This window comes from Antennarius striatus, chromosome 5 (genome assembly GCF_040054535.1).
Source record: "Antennarius striatus isolate MH-2024 chromosome 5, ASM4005453v1, whole genome shotgun sequence".
Taxonomy (NCBI): domain Eukaryota; kingdom Metazoa; phylum Chordata; class Actinopteri; order Lophiiformes; family Antennariidae; genus Antennarius; species Antennarius striatus.
Window position 1 is genome coordinate 5,521,029 of NC_090780.1, and position 15,129 is coordinate 5,536,157.

At 39.2% G+C, this 15,129-nt stretch overlaps 1 protein-coding gene across 3 annotated transcripts in view; it reads right to left on the reverse strand.

The window, feature by feature from the left end:
- LOC137594909 (eukaryotic translation initiation factor 4 gamma 3-like) overlaps positions 1-15,129 on the reverse strand; it is an 87,368-nt gene that overhangs the window by 56,631 nt on the left and 15,608 nt on the right. For all 3 annotated transcript variants that reach the window (XM_068314538.1, XM_068314537.1, XM_068314539.1), the window contains exons 3-5: positions 8,602-8,769; positions 6,770-6,862; positions 4,332-4,364 (exon numbers count right to left, since the gene is read on the reverse strand). In XM_068314538.1, coding sequence (XP_068170639.1) covers positions 4,332-4,364; positions 6,770-6,862; positions 8,602-8,769 — 294 coding nt within the window. The remainder of the gene's footprint in view (positions 1-4,331; positions 4,365-6,769; positions 6,863-8,601; positions 8,770-15,129) is intronic.

A 15,129-nucleotide genomic window follows, 5' to 3' on the forward strand; every position in this document is an offset into this window, starting at 1 on the left:
GGTGACACACAACTTTACATAGCTGTGTTCCCTGATGACACTGGGCCAATAGATGCTCTGTTAAAATGCATTTTGGATATTAAGTTATGGATGGCGGGTACAGGACAAAACAGAAGTACAGTATTTTCCACACTATAAGGCGCATCTAAAAGCCTATAATTTTCTCAAAATCCCGTAGTGCGCCTTATAATCCGATGCGCCTTGTATATGGATTAATATTTGTATTGGTTAAAAACAAGATTGATGAAAAAAAGCTGGTAGTCATGCTGCACTATGTCACCAGGGACACCCTCAGACAGTATTCAGGCAATACTATGCCCCCTAATAACGGTAGTCAAGGGGCGAAATGCCGACTCTCACTCCTGCTGTTTCCCGGCAGAGCAGCCTGCTGAGAAGAACACCGGTGACCGGCTATGACAACGTAGCAAAACATTGGGAATTTTCAACAATTCTATTAATAAAGTATTTCCCAACTACTGTGGCGCCGGAAATAACCCACTTTAAAGTTAATTGGTCTAAAAAATGCTGTTGTCGAGTGTCAGTACTGGATTCTAGTGACGGTCAATTCTATTAGTTTGCGGAAACACACGGAGAAACTGGCATAAAGGCGAATTAAAGACCCTCAAAGCTGAACTTCCAGTCTTTTCTGAAATATCAAGAGCAGAGTCACTGCTAGACAACGGTACCTGGTGTGCTGCACTGATTTGCAAATGTAGTTGATAGCTCTGGGCGGGCGGCGGAGGGGCCCATTTAGGTTTTGTGTATTCTGTCTGGCAGCGACGTGCTGTGAGATTCACGGCGGTGAGACACCGACGTTAAAGTCAGTTCTATGAATAAAACGCATTTGCCAGTAAATTAACAGCCTGGCATTAAAAACTGGTTAAAACTTGTTTAGACAGCAAATAGCTGCACCTCACCTCCGACTGGACTACCGATCGATTGAAACAATATTTAATAAACAAAGACAAACGTTGCCGCTTCAAAGTTCAGATCAGGAAATAATCCGCCCTGTTCGAACTGAGTTGACTCATGATGAATTCAACCCGTTTTAATGTCAGGTTTTTTAATATGCGTGTTGACTTCTTTCTAAGATGGCAACGTGATCAAGTGATCAGGTTTCCTTGATGAGGCTCAGAATGGCTTTATTGAAATAACAAGAGCCTTTCACAGCTGACTAAAGATACTCACAGTCATGAATGCTCTAGCTAGTGGAAGGATAGCGCAACTACAGCCACTAGTTTTTTAAATCTATTTTAATATATTTTATTATACAGTATGCGCCTTATAATCTGGTGCGCCTCATATATGAAATAAATTATAAAATAAACAATTCATTAAAGGTGCGCCTTATAATCCTGTGCGTCTCATAGTGCAGAAAATACTGTACTTGTCGGTCCTGAAGACACAGAGAAAAACTAAATTTAAAACTCAAAGCCCTGGCTTTTAAGACATCTGAGCAGGTTAAAAAAAACTTGGTGTTATTCTAGATTCTAAATTGAGTTATAATGCTCATATCAAAAATACGGTTAAGAGTGGTTTTTATCATCTCAAGAACATTGCCAGGGTAAGATCATTTTTATCTCGGTTTGAGATTTCTTTAGATGATAAAAACCACATTATGTCAAGCATTATGTCAGAGACACTAATAGAATTGATTACTGCAGTACTCTTCTTTCTGGTCTCTCCAAAAAAAGCACTACTCCATTACAACATCTCCAAAACTCAGCTGCACGAGTTCTGACGAGGACCAGAAAGAGAGCTTACATCACACCAATTTTAAAGTCTCTGCACTGGTTACCTGTACGCTTCAGAATCGATTTTAAGATGCTTTTAATGGTTTTTAAAGCTCTTAATGGTCTTGGTCCTAATTTTTTATATGATTTGCTTTTAACATAAACACCCTCTAGATCTCTCAGGTCTTCAGGCATTTGCCATATGTTTTAACCAAAACATATGGCAAGGCTTCCTTTTACCACTACGGCCGACGTTTGTGGAACAGTTTGCCTGAGGAAAATAGTCTGTGGACATTTTTAAAAGCAAACTCAAGACGCACCTTTTTAACTTGGGTTTTAACTAAAAATGTATTTATTTATTTACTTTTTTCTTTAAAGTACTACTTTTAACCTTTTAGTCTAGCTTCTTTGTGTGTTGGGGATGAGGGAGGGATTTTTCCAGTGTAAACTGTTTTTATATTGTTTTTATGCAAAGTAATTTGGGCTACTCACTTTGTATGAAAAGGGCTTTATAAATAAAGTTTGATTGATTTACCATTCATCATGGTTGATAAAGCAAAGACTAGTGATGATAGTGATAGTGGCGACAATCTCTCTGAGTGATAACAACGCTTCCTGTCCCCTCCACTACTCTAAAGGTTAATGTCATTATGGCACTACTTTTACGTACAGCGGATCATAAACAACAGCCAGACTCAGCTGTTGATGTTATTGCTCTTAAAAACTGGTTGAGAGTTCCTTATTCTTGTTCTCCTCGAGGATTTATAAGGAGCAAAAGTTTTCCAGAAACTAATCTGAATTCAAAACAATCACATGAATAAGGAGTAACACTTAATGGTAGACATTGGATATATACAAATGTAAAGTATATGATTTAATATGTTTTTATTCTTATTTATAGTATGGTAACATGATATTATGATAGCCAGTGATAATAAAGATTGTTATTGGGATGTTGCTCTGAGCTGTCGGCTGTGCATGTGTTGGGCTGTACGGGAGTTTGCTAGACTTGGGAAAAGAGAATGAGTCATTGAGTTAGTTTTTAGTGGGAGTTGTTTCTTGGGTAGGAGTCCCTGGGTAAAGAGATGACAAAAACTATTTTTTGGATTGTCTCGTTAGGGGTCGCCACGCCGTGTCATCCTTTTTCCATTTTTTGAAATGAGCGCTTACATTTGTTTGGCAACATAATATTTACGCTGGATGCCCTTCCTGCTGCAACCCTCTGCATTTATCCGGGTTTGGGACCAGCCTACAGTTGATGCTGACTTGTGGGCTGAAAATGCTGAGCTACTGTACATCCCTGGGTGTGTAAAGAGATGAAAAAGCCTGATAAAGCCTGTGTCTACGAGTTCCATCTCTAGTGCAGTTATAGTTAATACCTGGGATATTACAATATTATGTGATTTAACAGTGTTGATAGTGATTTTACGACTAATATTTTGGGCATACAGACGTAAAGTCAGTGAAATGATTTAAACTTGATAATTGTTGGTCTATTTTTTGTTTAAAACCGACGTATAATCGAGAACGACTACCTGTATTTTTGTATGTAGAGCAGTAATGGCAATAAAATGACCTCAAATGGCAATTATAAATTGAAATTGAATAATAAACGACTTACAAACAATTTCGCTTACAAACAGCCTCTCAGAACCAGTTGTGTTCATAGGCTGAGGACTACCTGGAATTCATAGTCTGAATGACTGAACTATGCAAGCGTGACACTGAAACTGTTTTTGGCAGTTTTGTGCTAAAAAATTTGCAAGTCCAACACCTGTGTTCATGCAATGTCTCTGTGGCACTGAGGTCAAAAACAAATACAATCACAATAAATGTGTTACAAGGAAATCAACTTTAGTAATCACCCGTAGTGGAAATTATTTGTCCACTCTGGTACATTAGTTGTTAGTCACACACGTATGTATGTGGGTACAGGTCCGGAACACATACCCATACACACACACACCCATACAATCACAAGAGGCCTATAGGCATGCAAATAATGGGGAGGTAGAGTCACAGGCAGCTCCAATGGGCAACTTGTAATTCCAACTTGAGAGGGGACGGTGCATTGCTCAAGGGCACCTCGGCAGTGCTCAGGAGGTGAACTGGCACCTCTTACTGTGTGTTCACACTCCAAATATTTTGGCCCACACAGGTCTTGAACCAGCGACCTTTGGGTCCAAGACTTAGTGGAGTGAGCTACTCCTCCCCTATTAGCTACAAACAGAGCCCAAAACTGAACTTTTATATGAATCATCACACCTAACTTGTACAAAGAAAACTATTTACCAGTTCAGAAAGATTGAAGATCAATCTTACCACAAAAATGAGCACGAATAGTGCAACAACACACAATCAAGAAAAGCTCAGTGCACCAGCCTGGGTATTTTGACTAAACAGTACCATTTTCTTGAAAATCCCATTATTAAAACATCTTCAACTGCATCCAAAATACTAGAAAGCCTGCAAATCTGAGGCTTTTTTAAAGGACAGCCGACGTCCTAAAATTCGACCTTTGCCAGCAAGAACCAGCAAACTGCTCTGATGATGATGCGAGAGGATGAGCAGGAGGGGCATTCAGCGGGGGTAAATTACCTGATGGTGGGTTGGTCGAGGGCCTGTAGCGAACTGGTTCGAAGAGTGGGGAGAGGTCCAGCAAGAAGAATTGAAGCAGTGATGACAATGCAGGGAAAGGAAAGCGCACAAGAGACACAATGGTAAGCGACAAAGGCAGACACCCAAAAAATAACATACAAAACCACGGACCAACAACACTTTAAACTGGTGAACAATTCTGCTCTCTGGTCTTAGTCAAACTGTTAACAGGTAATATCTTGTTTCAAGTATGCATAAGTAGTATATTTAGTTAAATGCATTTGGACAACGTCGACATCAGAGGGACTGCCAATATCAATAATTAGTCTTCGCTCATGATAAATATAATTGAGGTAATTTCAGTAATTTCAAAATTAAAAAAACAACTTTAAAAATAATATTTACAGTAATCCCTTGCTTATGAGCACTTCTAGATGCATGGCTTCACTACATCGTTGATTTTTAGTAGATAGTCATGATACCGTACATGCATTCTATTGGCTGACAGCATCTGGAAGTGCGCTGCGTTCCGAGACTCACAGAACCCAGCACACTTCAGTGAGACACAAGTGCTTTAAACAGCCTATCAGAGTGTGGGAAAAGGTAATACAGATATATGGTGGTTTCATATCAGTATGAGGAGGGTTAATAAAAGTTTAAATTACCGTAATAAAATGCTATATTTTGAGGAATTTCATTTTATTGCGGGGAGTCCTGGAACACATTAACCACCAGTAACGAGGGATTACGGCATTTATATTATCTGATTATTGGCAAATTTACAAATTTTGCCAAACTGCAGAGAGAAATTGTTTATCCTATAGTTGGAGAATGATGTCAATTTTTACTATCAACTGACTGTCCTTTAACTGCACAGGAAAAACAAAATGAATTGTCAAGCATATTTTAAACTAAGCAATATAACAACACACAACAACTTTTAACTTTTGTGATGCACTCGAAATCCTACACTGGGATGTAAAAATATATATTTGACCACTGACCACAACAATCCACAATGAATATTAAAAGAGACAAAGACACTGAGAACATAAATCATGTCTGGACATCTGTCTCATTGAGCAGCGGTCCCCAATCTTTTTGTGCCACGGACCAGTTTCAAGACAATATTTTCACCGTAAATGACACCAGGATAGCTGTAATCTAATAAATCACCGCAGTGGTTTTATGTAGAATTCAAACATCAACAGACAATAAACACCTTTTTTTCATAAATTGATAATCCACATCTCTGTAAATGAAATAATTATAAGAAATAGTTACTAGTGGGAACCCATGGAAATTCCACGATAAAACTATAATATCAGACTTCATATCAAACATGAAAACAAATGTATTGGTATTATAACCCAACGTAGTTAAAAATCAACATGGTGACACAAGGACTTTGCGTGGGCAATTCATGGCTTGCGCTGGGCGGGCATTCCGAAGCCGTAGATGAATGTTAGCAGGCTAACTGGAGAAAGAAAGCTAACTAATGGTGAGATTGGGAAAGGAGCTAATGTTAAAGGAAAAAGCACCTGTCAAAAGAGCAAATGGAAAAGACATTTTAGAGAAGTGATAGTTCTGTTAGCTGACTACATGGACAGAACTGTATGTAGTTACTTAAAGAGCATTTTTGTCAGATGCCCGAGGAACATTTTGGATACTATATCGATTGCCCCATTCCAAATGGAAACATAGCTGGACAAACTGTACTAGCAAGCTAGTTTCACTCAGACTTCGTTGCCATTGTCTGTCGTTCCTGATGTTTGGACTCTCTGCTCAAAAACATGATAATCGTTGGAACAGTTATGACACTCTAAAATTATGTTAACTGGGAAGTCCATGTACAGTTATTGCTTCTCCTAACATAGCAGATTCCTTACGCCATATTGTTCATGTGATTCCTTCTGGCAGATGCGCCGTGATTGGTTGGGCGCTTGATTGACAGGTAGTGGGTGGAGTTGGTGACAGCGTGAGACTTTCAAGTGAGCTTATTCAAATAAATAGGTGGGGGATTTTAAAAAACTTTACTCAAGTGACTGCACTGATGAGGTTTTTGAAATATAGTCTTAAAATCAGTGCATTTAACATAGGAGAAGTACTGATCATTTCCAATAAAAGGGTGAACGAGTCAAAGAAGGAAGAAGAAGGAGGAAGAAGAAAAAAATAATTCCTCTTCACGGAGATAGGTTGCAAATGGAAGCAGGGTTTTCCATGCTTTTTAGGTGATGTTAGGATATTGTGCCATGACTTTAATCCAGAACACTGGCACCATTGTGGGCTACTTAGGTCATTTGGTACCGGGTTGCCACCCGGTGTTTGGGGACCGCTGCTATAGCTCCACAGCTGACTCAATGAGACTTTCAATCAAGCACCAACTGCTGGGGTATGTGAAAGCAGGTGAACTGTAAATATAAGGCAAGGATACTCACCGGACGACTTTGTGTCTGTGCATTCATTTGCTGTGTCTGGGGAGAATACACTAAAGGGGCAGAACCAGCATTTTGTCCAGGGTTGTATGGAGACTGTGAAGAGAACAAGGAAAGACAAAGAAGGAGGGTTTGCTATTTGCAGACTGGATATTATGCACTCAGTCAGTGCTTGTTTTTGGTTTTTTTGTTTTTGTTTTTTTTTGGGGGGGGGCGTTGTGTTTCACAGAACTGCAACCTCAAAAACATACAGCAAATTACTTCATATGGAGCTGCAAGGAAATAGGTTTGATTTGGTGTTAAGAACTGTACAAACACAATTTGCACCCTCAAACTGTGCGCCTTTATTATGGCAGCATTATCTCAGTCCACAAGGATTTGTGTAGGGGACCAGAGGGTGACAAGCGTGAACCAAAAAATGTGGAGTGCCAACTAGTAGCTGTAGAGTTGTCAGTTCACCTACTGAGCACTGCTGAGGCGTACAGTGAGCCTTTTATACACAGATGTGACCTTTTGACTGTGTTTCATCATGTTTATACATGGTAAGGGGCAGAACCAGAGAATGTAAAACTTATGTTCCAAACTCAGAAAAAATGAACGAATCCTTTTTTCTCACTTCAACTTGACGTAATTCTACTGTCTTTTTGTCCTTGTGCCCTATTAGCATTCTACTAGAACTTTGAGCATGTCTAACCCTGACCTAATTCATTAACTTATTGGCTGCCATTTTTGTCTTTAGATGTCAAATTTGATTCCAATTGTTGACTGTCATTAAACAAAGACATCCATTATGTTTTTCAGCAGGTATAGTGAACATAGGTTTATATTTGTGAATAAATTATTTTACCATCACAAGCCTTTTCTCAGTATTGTTTTTGTTGGTTTGTAGAAGTATTGTTTTTGTTGTTGAGATGTTTGAGGTGTTACGAATGCAAAAAACAAAAAATTTGCGTCAAAGTCAGTCTTCTCTTCGGACACAGCTTTTAACAAAAAGCTTATCTTCTGTTTTCTAACAAGAACTGTTGTTTTGGGTGAAACCAGCCTACCTTTTACTGCCAATTACTAAAGATTGAAGATCCTTTTTTTAGAAAGGGAAAAAAATGGAAAAAGAACAAAAAAATCTGATGAAAGAAGAGAGTCTACTCCTTCTTTTGGTAGTGTCAGTGTTACATGGTATAGAATACCATGAATTCTATGTGGCCTTGAAAGATCATTCAAAATATTCCAAAACCACTGGCAGCATGAGGCTCCATGCTCTATCATAATGACTTTGGTCAATTTGTAAGTAGCTTGCATGCTAAAAAGTGTGAGCACCCCTACTTCAATATTTCTTCTGTCCTTCTCTTGTTGTGAAGTAAATGAAATCTTTGATTTTTGTCAACATATAATTTAGCTCTGCGAAGCATAACATGGAAAGAAAAAAGCAGGATGGTAATGCATGCTAAAAAGTTTTCGAAAAAAATAAAGACAATGGATTGTGATATGGGCATTAGGTGCCATGTATATTTATAGCATTATTTTAGAATGTGTGTTACAACAAGTGTTGAAATCAAGTCATCAAGTCAGAATGTTTAACATGTGTTTTATCAAGTGAAAAAGAGAAAAACTCTCAATCTCAAGCATTCAAATTTGACTTAACAATGCCAATTAAAAATAAACTTTAATTTAGCAATGTATCTTTGTGAAACTTTGTCTCAACATGATCATATTGACAAACAAATTCTAGTGTTGAATTTTCAGTTTGTCTCCACAAAATTTATAAGGAGCAAGCAGACAAATGGAGAAATTGAGCATGATCAAGTTGAGGATGACGGCGGCTGCAGTGATAAACTCACCCCTCCACCTGCCTCCCAGCCCTTAGGGTAGCGATACGGAGAAGCTGTGGCTACTGATACCTGAGAGAGCGCTGGGGAGTGGGCAAGACCGGGCGGAGTGCCCGCCAAGCTAGGGTGTCCCTTTGTGATGTCATGAGTATTGTAAGGAGGACCAGCATGCCTTGGTACCTGCATCAAATAAAACATAAAATCAGATGGACTAGGAGATATGGCAGCAGTGGCACGAGCGGTAGAGTGGATCATCCAAAGTTCCCAAGATCAGCGGTTGGATTCCCGCTCCTGCCCGGTGATTTTAATGCACGCTAATTTTTTTTAACCAATTCTTATTTTTAGACCTCTTGTGCTTTTAATGTAAGGTGTTCTTGAGTGCCAGAGAAGTGCCTTTAATAAAATGTATCAATAAAGCTACAAATTTGTACATACCCAAAAAAGTGATTCACTGGGAAACCCTCTTTCTGTCCAACTTGCAGCGAAAAGTGAGCATTATTCTATTATCAAACGGATCTCCCAGAGACGCGATCCCCCTATCCCTCCAGATATCAAATCCCTCATCCCACCTGACCGCAATAAAGTCAATGTGATTTTGTATAGGGGTCATGGAAGACAATGTTTGCATCCGGCCCTCCAGTTTTGGAAACTTAAATCATTTAATGCAGGTGCTTTACAACCAAGTCTCTTATTCACCTCGGACATAAAGAAGATCAGAAATATTAAGGATAATAACAACATCATCAGAACTAGTTTATAAGCCTGGCAAGCAATTATAAAACTGGAGGACCAGTTGCAAACATTATCTCAGGGTTTTTGATTTCACCACCAACAATCTAGAAGTAAAATATTAAAAAGCATATTCTAAAATCAAAATACTGCTGTATCTAAATTGTGTCATATTTAACACCACTGGGTACTACTACAGGGAGTACTTTGTGTTAATACTGTGCAACTTCTCTAGTGCTTTATATCGTATTCTACATCACTCTAGCTTTTCTGTGTGGCCCACTTCCCTCAGATGACCTGGAATAAAGCAACTATAATTTAGTTGCTGTCGCCAGGGGAGGGGCCTCCTTTACCTCAGGCAATTGATGTATTCTGAGGACATACAGAGTGATGGGTGGGGGAGGGGATGTACATGAGGCAAAGGCAAAGACGAAAAACAGAGGGCTTGCTAAACACACATCCACTAACAAGAATAGATATTGTAGTGAAGTAGGGCATGACGGTAGTTGGTGTGAGAGAAGAGGATGCAGCAGACAGGGTTAGATGGAGGCAATTGATTCGCTGTGGCGACCCCTGAAGGGAAAAGCCGAAAGGAAAAGAAGACAGTAAACCCAAACGGGACATTATAACTAGTTGGATGAAGACACCTGGGATGAGTCACTAGATGGTTTACTGTGTGTATGGAAAAGTTAATCGCACTACTGATGCTAACGTGTTAGCCAGTCAATGGGATTTTCCATGTTAGCACTGAGCTAGCCGCCATTCGTTACTGTTGGACTGTGTGGAATTAATATTCTAAGGAAAGATAGGCCCTTCTCTTTGTAATTTCTTGATGTTCTGTTGACACAAACATTCACCGTGTCGTGGATTGCATTGTTTCTTATGGCTGCCAAGCTGTTTGGCCCCAGTGACGTATGACGCCCATGTGACCACTGAATGCGGAAGCTGCTGCGGCGCAGATTTTAAGCTTTTCTGACCAAAGGGATGATGCTACAAATATATGATTTATTTTTTCTTCTATTTTTCATGATAACATGTCACTTAAAATTAACTTTACTGTTCCTTTAATGAACATGTACGACCATGAATGACATTCTCTGAGATAAAATATTTCCAAACCAGATTAAAGCTGCTACATTAATAGACATGTCTTCATTTTATTTTGTTGCAAAACTGTTTAACTTCCTGCATAGATTCGTATACAGACTCAAAGAGTTTTAGAATGCTGAATAGATTATCTAAATCTAATATCATACACAGTGTGACATTCAAAAGTATGCATGTCGAGAGCTGAGTATTATTGTAGGTAGCATTAACTTGTATGATAGCAGAATGTCATTCAGTCTTTGTTACTGTTCCAATATTTTTAACTGCATAAAAATATATAGAAACAACTTGAGGTAAGGAGTTAACATGTCAGCATATATCTGTATATAATTTGCTTAAGCATTCTTAAATTTAAGTTTGTTTATATTTTCAAATGCAAATATAATAACGCATTTCTCATATCTGGTACCAAGCCAGAGAATTCTACCATTGGGGATGGGGTCTTCATCTTATTTTCACCAATGCCTTTATGACGGGGAGGCAGCAGTTCAGCTGCAGAGCAGGTCGTTCAGTGATCACAAGATCGGTGGTTTGATTCCCGCTCCCGCCCAGCCACCCTTGGGAGGTGTCAGCTCATCTCCGGAGCACTCCCGAGGCGCCCTTGAGCGAGGCGCCCTTGAGCAAGGCGCCGTCCACTTTTACTAGTTGCTCATTTGGGGTACACCAGGAAGGAGCTGCTTGCCACTCTACTTCCCACTGCATGCTTAAAGGCCTCCTTGTAAGCAAGGGATTCCTCAATCCTGTGTATTACAGGGTCCTGTAGATAATAGTAAATATGTCACTGAAATACTAGTGTGCTCTTAATTTCCCTTTGGACACCAAAACAGTATACAAAATAAAAAAATAAAAGAATTAATGACTTGCTGACTCAGTTTATCAGCTTGTCTTTCACTATGAAACATTCCTCAGTGACCGTGGTTAAGACTATGATATCATCCCTCTGTACAGGCTTTTAACGCTCTAACATAAGAATCACAAAAAAGTTACGGAGACTGTAATCTCCAAACATATATTTGAATAAGCTCACTTGAAAACCTCAGTGTCATGTTTTTTACTCCAACCACTACCTGTCAATCAAGCACACAACCAATCACGGCGCCTAACCAATCACGTCGCATCAGCCAGAAGGAATCGCGTAAAAAAGAGCTCCTGAGAGCATCGTGGAATTAAATAAACAGCTGTCACCACAAAAAATACCCTATTTTCTGTTTAATGTCCACTGACTAATAATGCAAACAAACTATACATAAGAAATAAAAATGTTTTCTTGTGTTCAGTTTTGGCCAGCGTCTACCCTGATGTTCGGGCCTCTAGCCAAGTTAGCTCCGGTCTTCACATTTGTCCATGACTCTCACTTACGGAGTCGTTTTGGTTGCGTCAAAGATAGCGGTTTATATACGTTGTCATGTGGAGAACCCCGTTGCTTTATTCACCAGGACCAAACTCATGAAGCCGGCATCTACCCAGATGGCTGGACCATAACACCCAAGCGGCTTTCGTCTTCGCGTTCGTCCTTCCCACACACACGGAGCCATTATGGCTTCGTCGGACACAGCGGTTTGTTTTCTTGTGACAGCGAAGAAAAAAAATGAAATCTGATATTAATGTTTTATTGTTGAATTTCCACAGGTTCCCGCTAGTCTAATTAAAACTAAATACAAATGTATCATATGAGACTGCTTCAGAGTCAGACCAGCCAACACATGACGTGTTGGCTGGCCTTTGATCAGCCTCTGCCATCAAGCTGCAGTCTGAAAGGCAAATTTCAAGGATGGAAAACAAAAAACGAAAGGCTGATTCTAATGGGTGGCAGCACAGTGGCACAGTGGGGAGCACTTTTGCCTCACAGCAAGTAGACCCTGGGTTTGATTCTACTTTAAACTTAGGTGAATTGGTCACTTTAAAGTTTCCTTAGATATGAGTGTGAACGTGACTGTTGGGTCTATGTATGGCCCTACGATGACCTGGTGTTTCATCAGGAGGGTACCCTGCCTTTTGCGCTCATTCAGCTGGGCTATCCCAGAACAAAGAGAGAGGACAGTGGCTACAGTAGAATCCAAGACCCATTTTCAGATAAAGCGGCTGAATTACGATTACAATGGTCTTGTCTTCCAGAAGATGAATGAATGATTCTGATGTTGGAGAGTATTTCATCTCTATTGCACACATTTAATTTACTATAATTTAATGATATACTAAACTAGCGGGAGCCTATGGAAATTCCACAAAAAAACAATATCAGATTTCATACCAAACATATGAAAACAAATGCATTCGTATTATAAACCAAGCGCACCCTTAGGTAGTCAAAAATCAACATGGTGACGTAACGACTTTGTGTTGGCAAATCATGGATTGCGCTGGGCGGGCAATCCATGGATGAATGTTAGCAGACTAATTTCTAGAAAGAAAGCTAACTAATCGTGATGTTAAAGGAAAAGGCACCTGTCAAAAGAGCAAGTGGAAAAGACATTTTAGAGAAATAATAGTTCTGTTAGCTGACTACATGAACAGAACTTTATGTAGTTACTTATGGAGCATTTTTGTCAGATATCTGAGGATCATTTTGGATACTACATTGATTGTCCCATTCCGAACAAAAACCATAGCTGAACAGACTGTTTGTGCTAGCCAAGTAGAAAGCATTGCCGTTTTCTGCGTCATTCCTGTTGTTTGGACTTTCTGCTCACAAACATGAAAATTGTTGGAACAGTTATGATACTCTAAAAGTATGTTAACTGGGAGGTCCATGTATAGTTAGTGATTGGCAGATGAAGCTCAATGAAGCATTGAAGCTTTTCATCCCAAACAGTCCACTGCGGTTCGGCGCTTCATGAGGCTTCATTTGCTCTAGTAGAACATCTACTGGATGCCAAAATATTAGTGGGCATGAGTTTGAAGTGTGTGGCATTTTGCAGAAAGCCTGTGAATATAACTCAGCAAAATATGGAAGTATGCAAAACATTCAGATTTTAGTGATGGCAGTACACAGCTTGTGTGTGTATAAAAATAAAAAATCAAATAAATCAATTCGTAATTCCAGTAGGGAAACTACTTTTAACTCCAAATGCTTGCACATGTATATGGTATACATATACGGAGTTCATTTTACCTCAAGAAAGTAGTGCATCCTTGGGATCCGCTTCAAGAAAAATGTGTGCACCCCGATACGACGTTAATGCATCCTCAAAAGTATTAACAATATACAGTAGAAACGAACGCATGGATTGACTTTTGCCAATAGTACAATATAAAAACTAAACAAACTGTTTTAATGTTTTTATTAATGACACCATTACTGCCTAAGTACAAAGAAAAAAGAGTAGAATTACAGTATATATTAGTGTTATCAAAATGTTAAATCCTGGTAGTCATTAAAAAACAGTTTTAAAATAAAGATAGAATACAGTTTTTATTTTACTGTTGCTTTTAACTCAGTAGTATTATCGTTAATTCTTATACTGTATTCTCCTGTGGACACTTTACCAAGCTGACAGCCTTCCCCACACAAATCTCAGTAATCTGTCAGTAAGAACTGTCTCTTTTTCTTCACTAACTTTTGGTTGTTTTACAAGAAAGCACTCATCGTCAATTGCTTTTTCTCCAACATTTGCATGTTTTTCGGAGGCATGGTGATAATCAGTCAATCAACCTTTATTTGTATAGCGCTTAATCACCTCAGCAGACATTTCGAAGGGCTTTAATAGGCAGAGAAACCCGACAGGACTCTCCAAACATAAGAGACACCTTATGCTTGCTCTGGAGGGTCTAACAAACTCCTCACTCTCATTGCAGCTTGTAAAACGGGCAGACGTTGTGTTGCAGAATCACGCAGGTGAGTCTTGTAACGAGATTCTTGTGCTAGTTTTGAAATGTAATGGCGATTTCCGTGTTCGAAATTTAAGTGGAGAAATCGGAAGAAATTGTGAATATTTTTGTTGAATGGGTGTACACTTAAAGCTTGCGTCCAAGGGACACACACTGTCTGACGATCGTGCGTCTGTCAAAAATGGTGCGTCAAAGACGCAAGGATACACACAAACAAGATGCATACACACATACACACACACTGGAAGTATGGAAAATGATCATTTGGACATAACGAAAATGAAAATACAGTAAACATGTACAGTGAGGGGAGGTGCTTGTGGTATGGACAATGATTGTGCTTTTGTAACATTGAGGTACAGGCAGTGATTATGCTTTGGTCACATCATTGGTTTTTATTTTTAAAAAAAACATTTTTGCACACTGTTGCAGGTCTTGGGTGATTTTTTTGGACAACAATTCTCCTGCTTTAGAAAACACCGCCTTATATCGCTGTCAAAACTCGCGGCACTACCTGAATCAGGCCATGTCCACATGTAGTCAAATACAGTGCCTTGCGAAAGTATTGCGCCCCCCAAGAACTTTTTGACATTTTGCTATATTCCAGGATTCAAACTTAAAGATAACTGAAAATATTTTTCAAGAATCAACAACATGTGAGACAAAATCGTGAAGTAGAACCAAATTTATTTAACATTTTGTGTTTACAAATAAAAAACTGAAAAGTAGGATGTGCCAATGTGATACCAAATGACACACAGGTGCACTCTGTCATTGTTAGCCATTTAGGTCAACATTGGATCATTCAGAAGTTATCAGGGAACTTCTGGAGTCGTTTAGCTGAGCTGAGAGAACAGGGGGCCAATACTTTTGCAC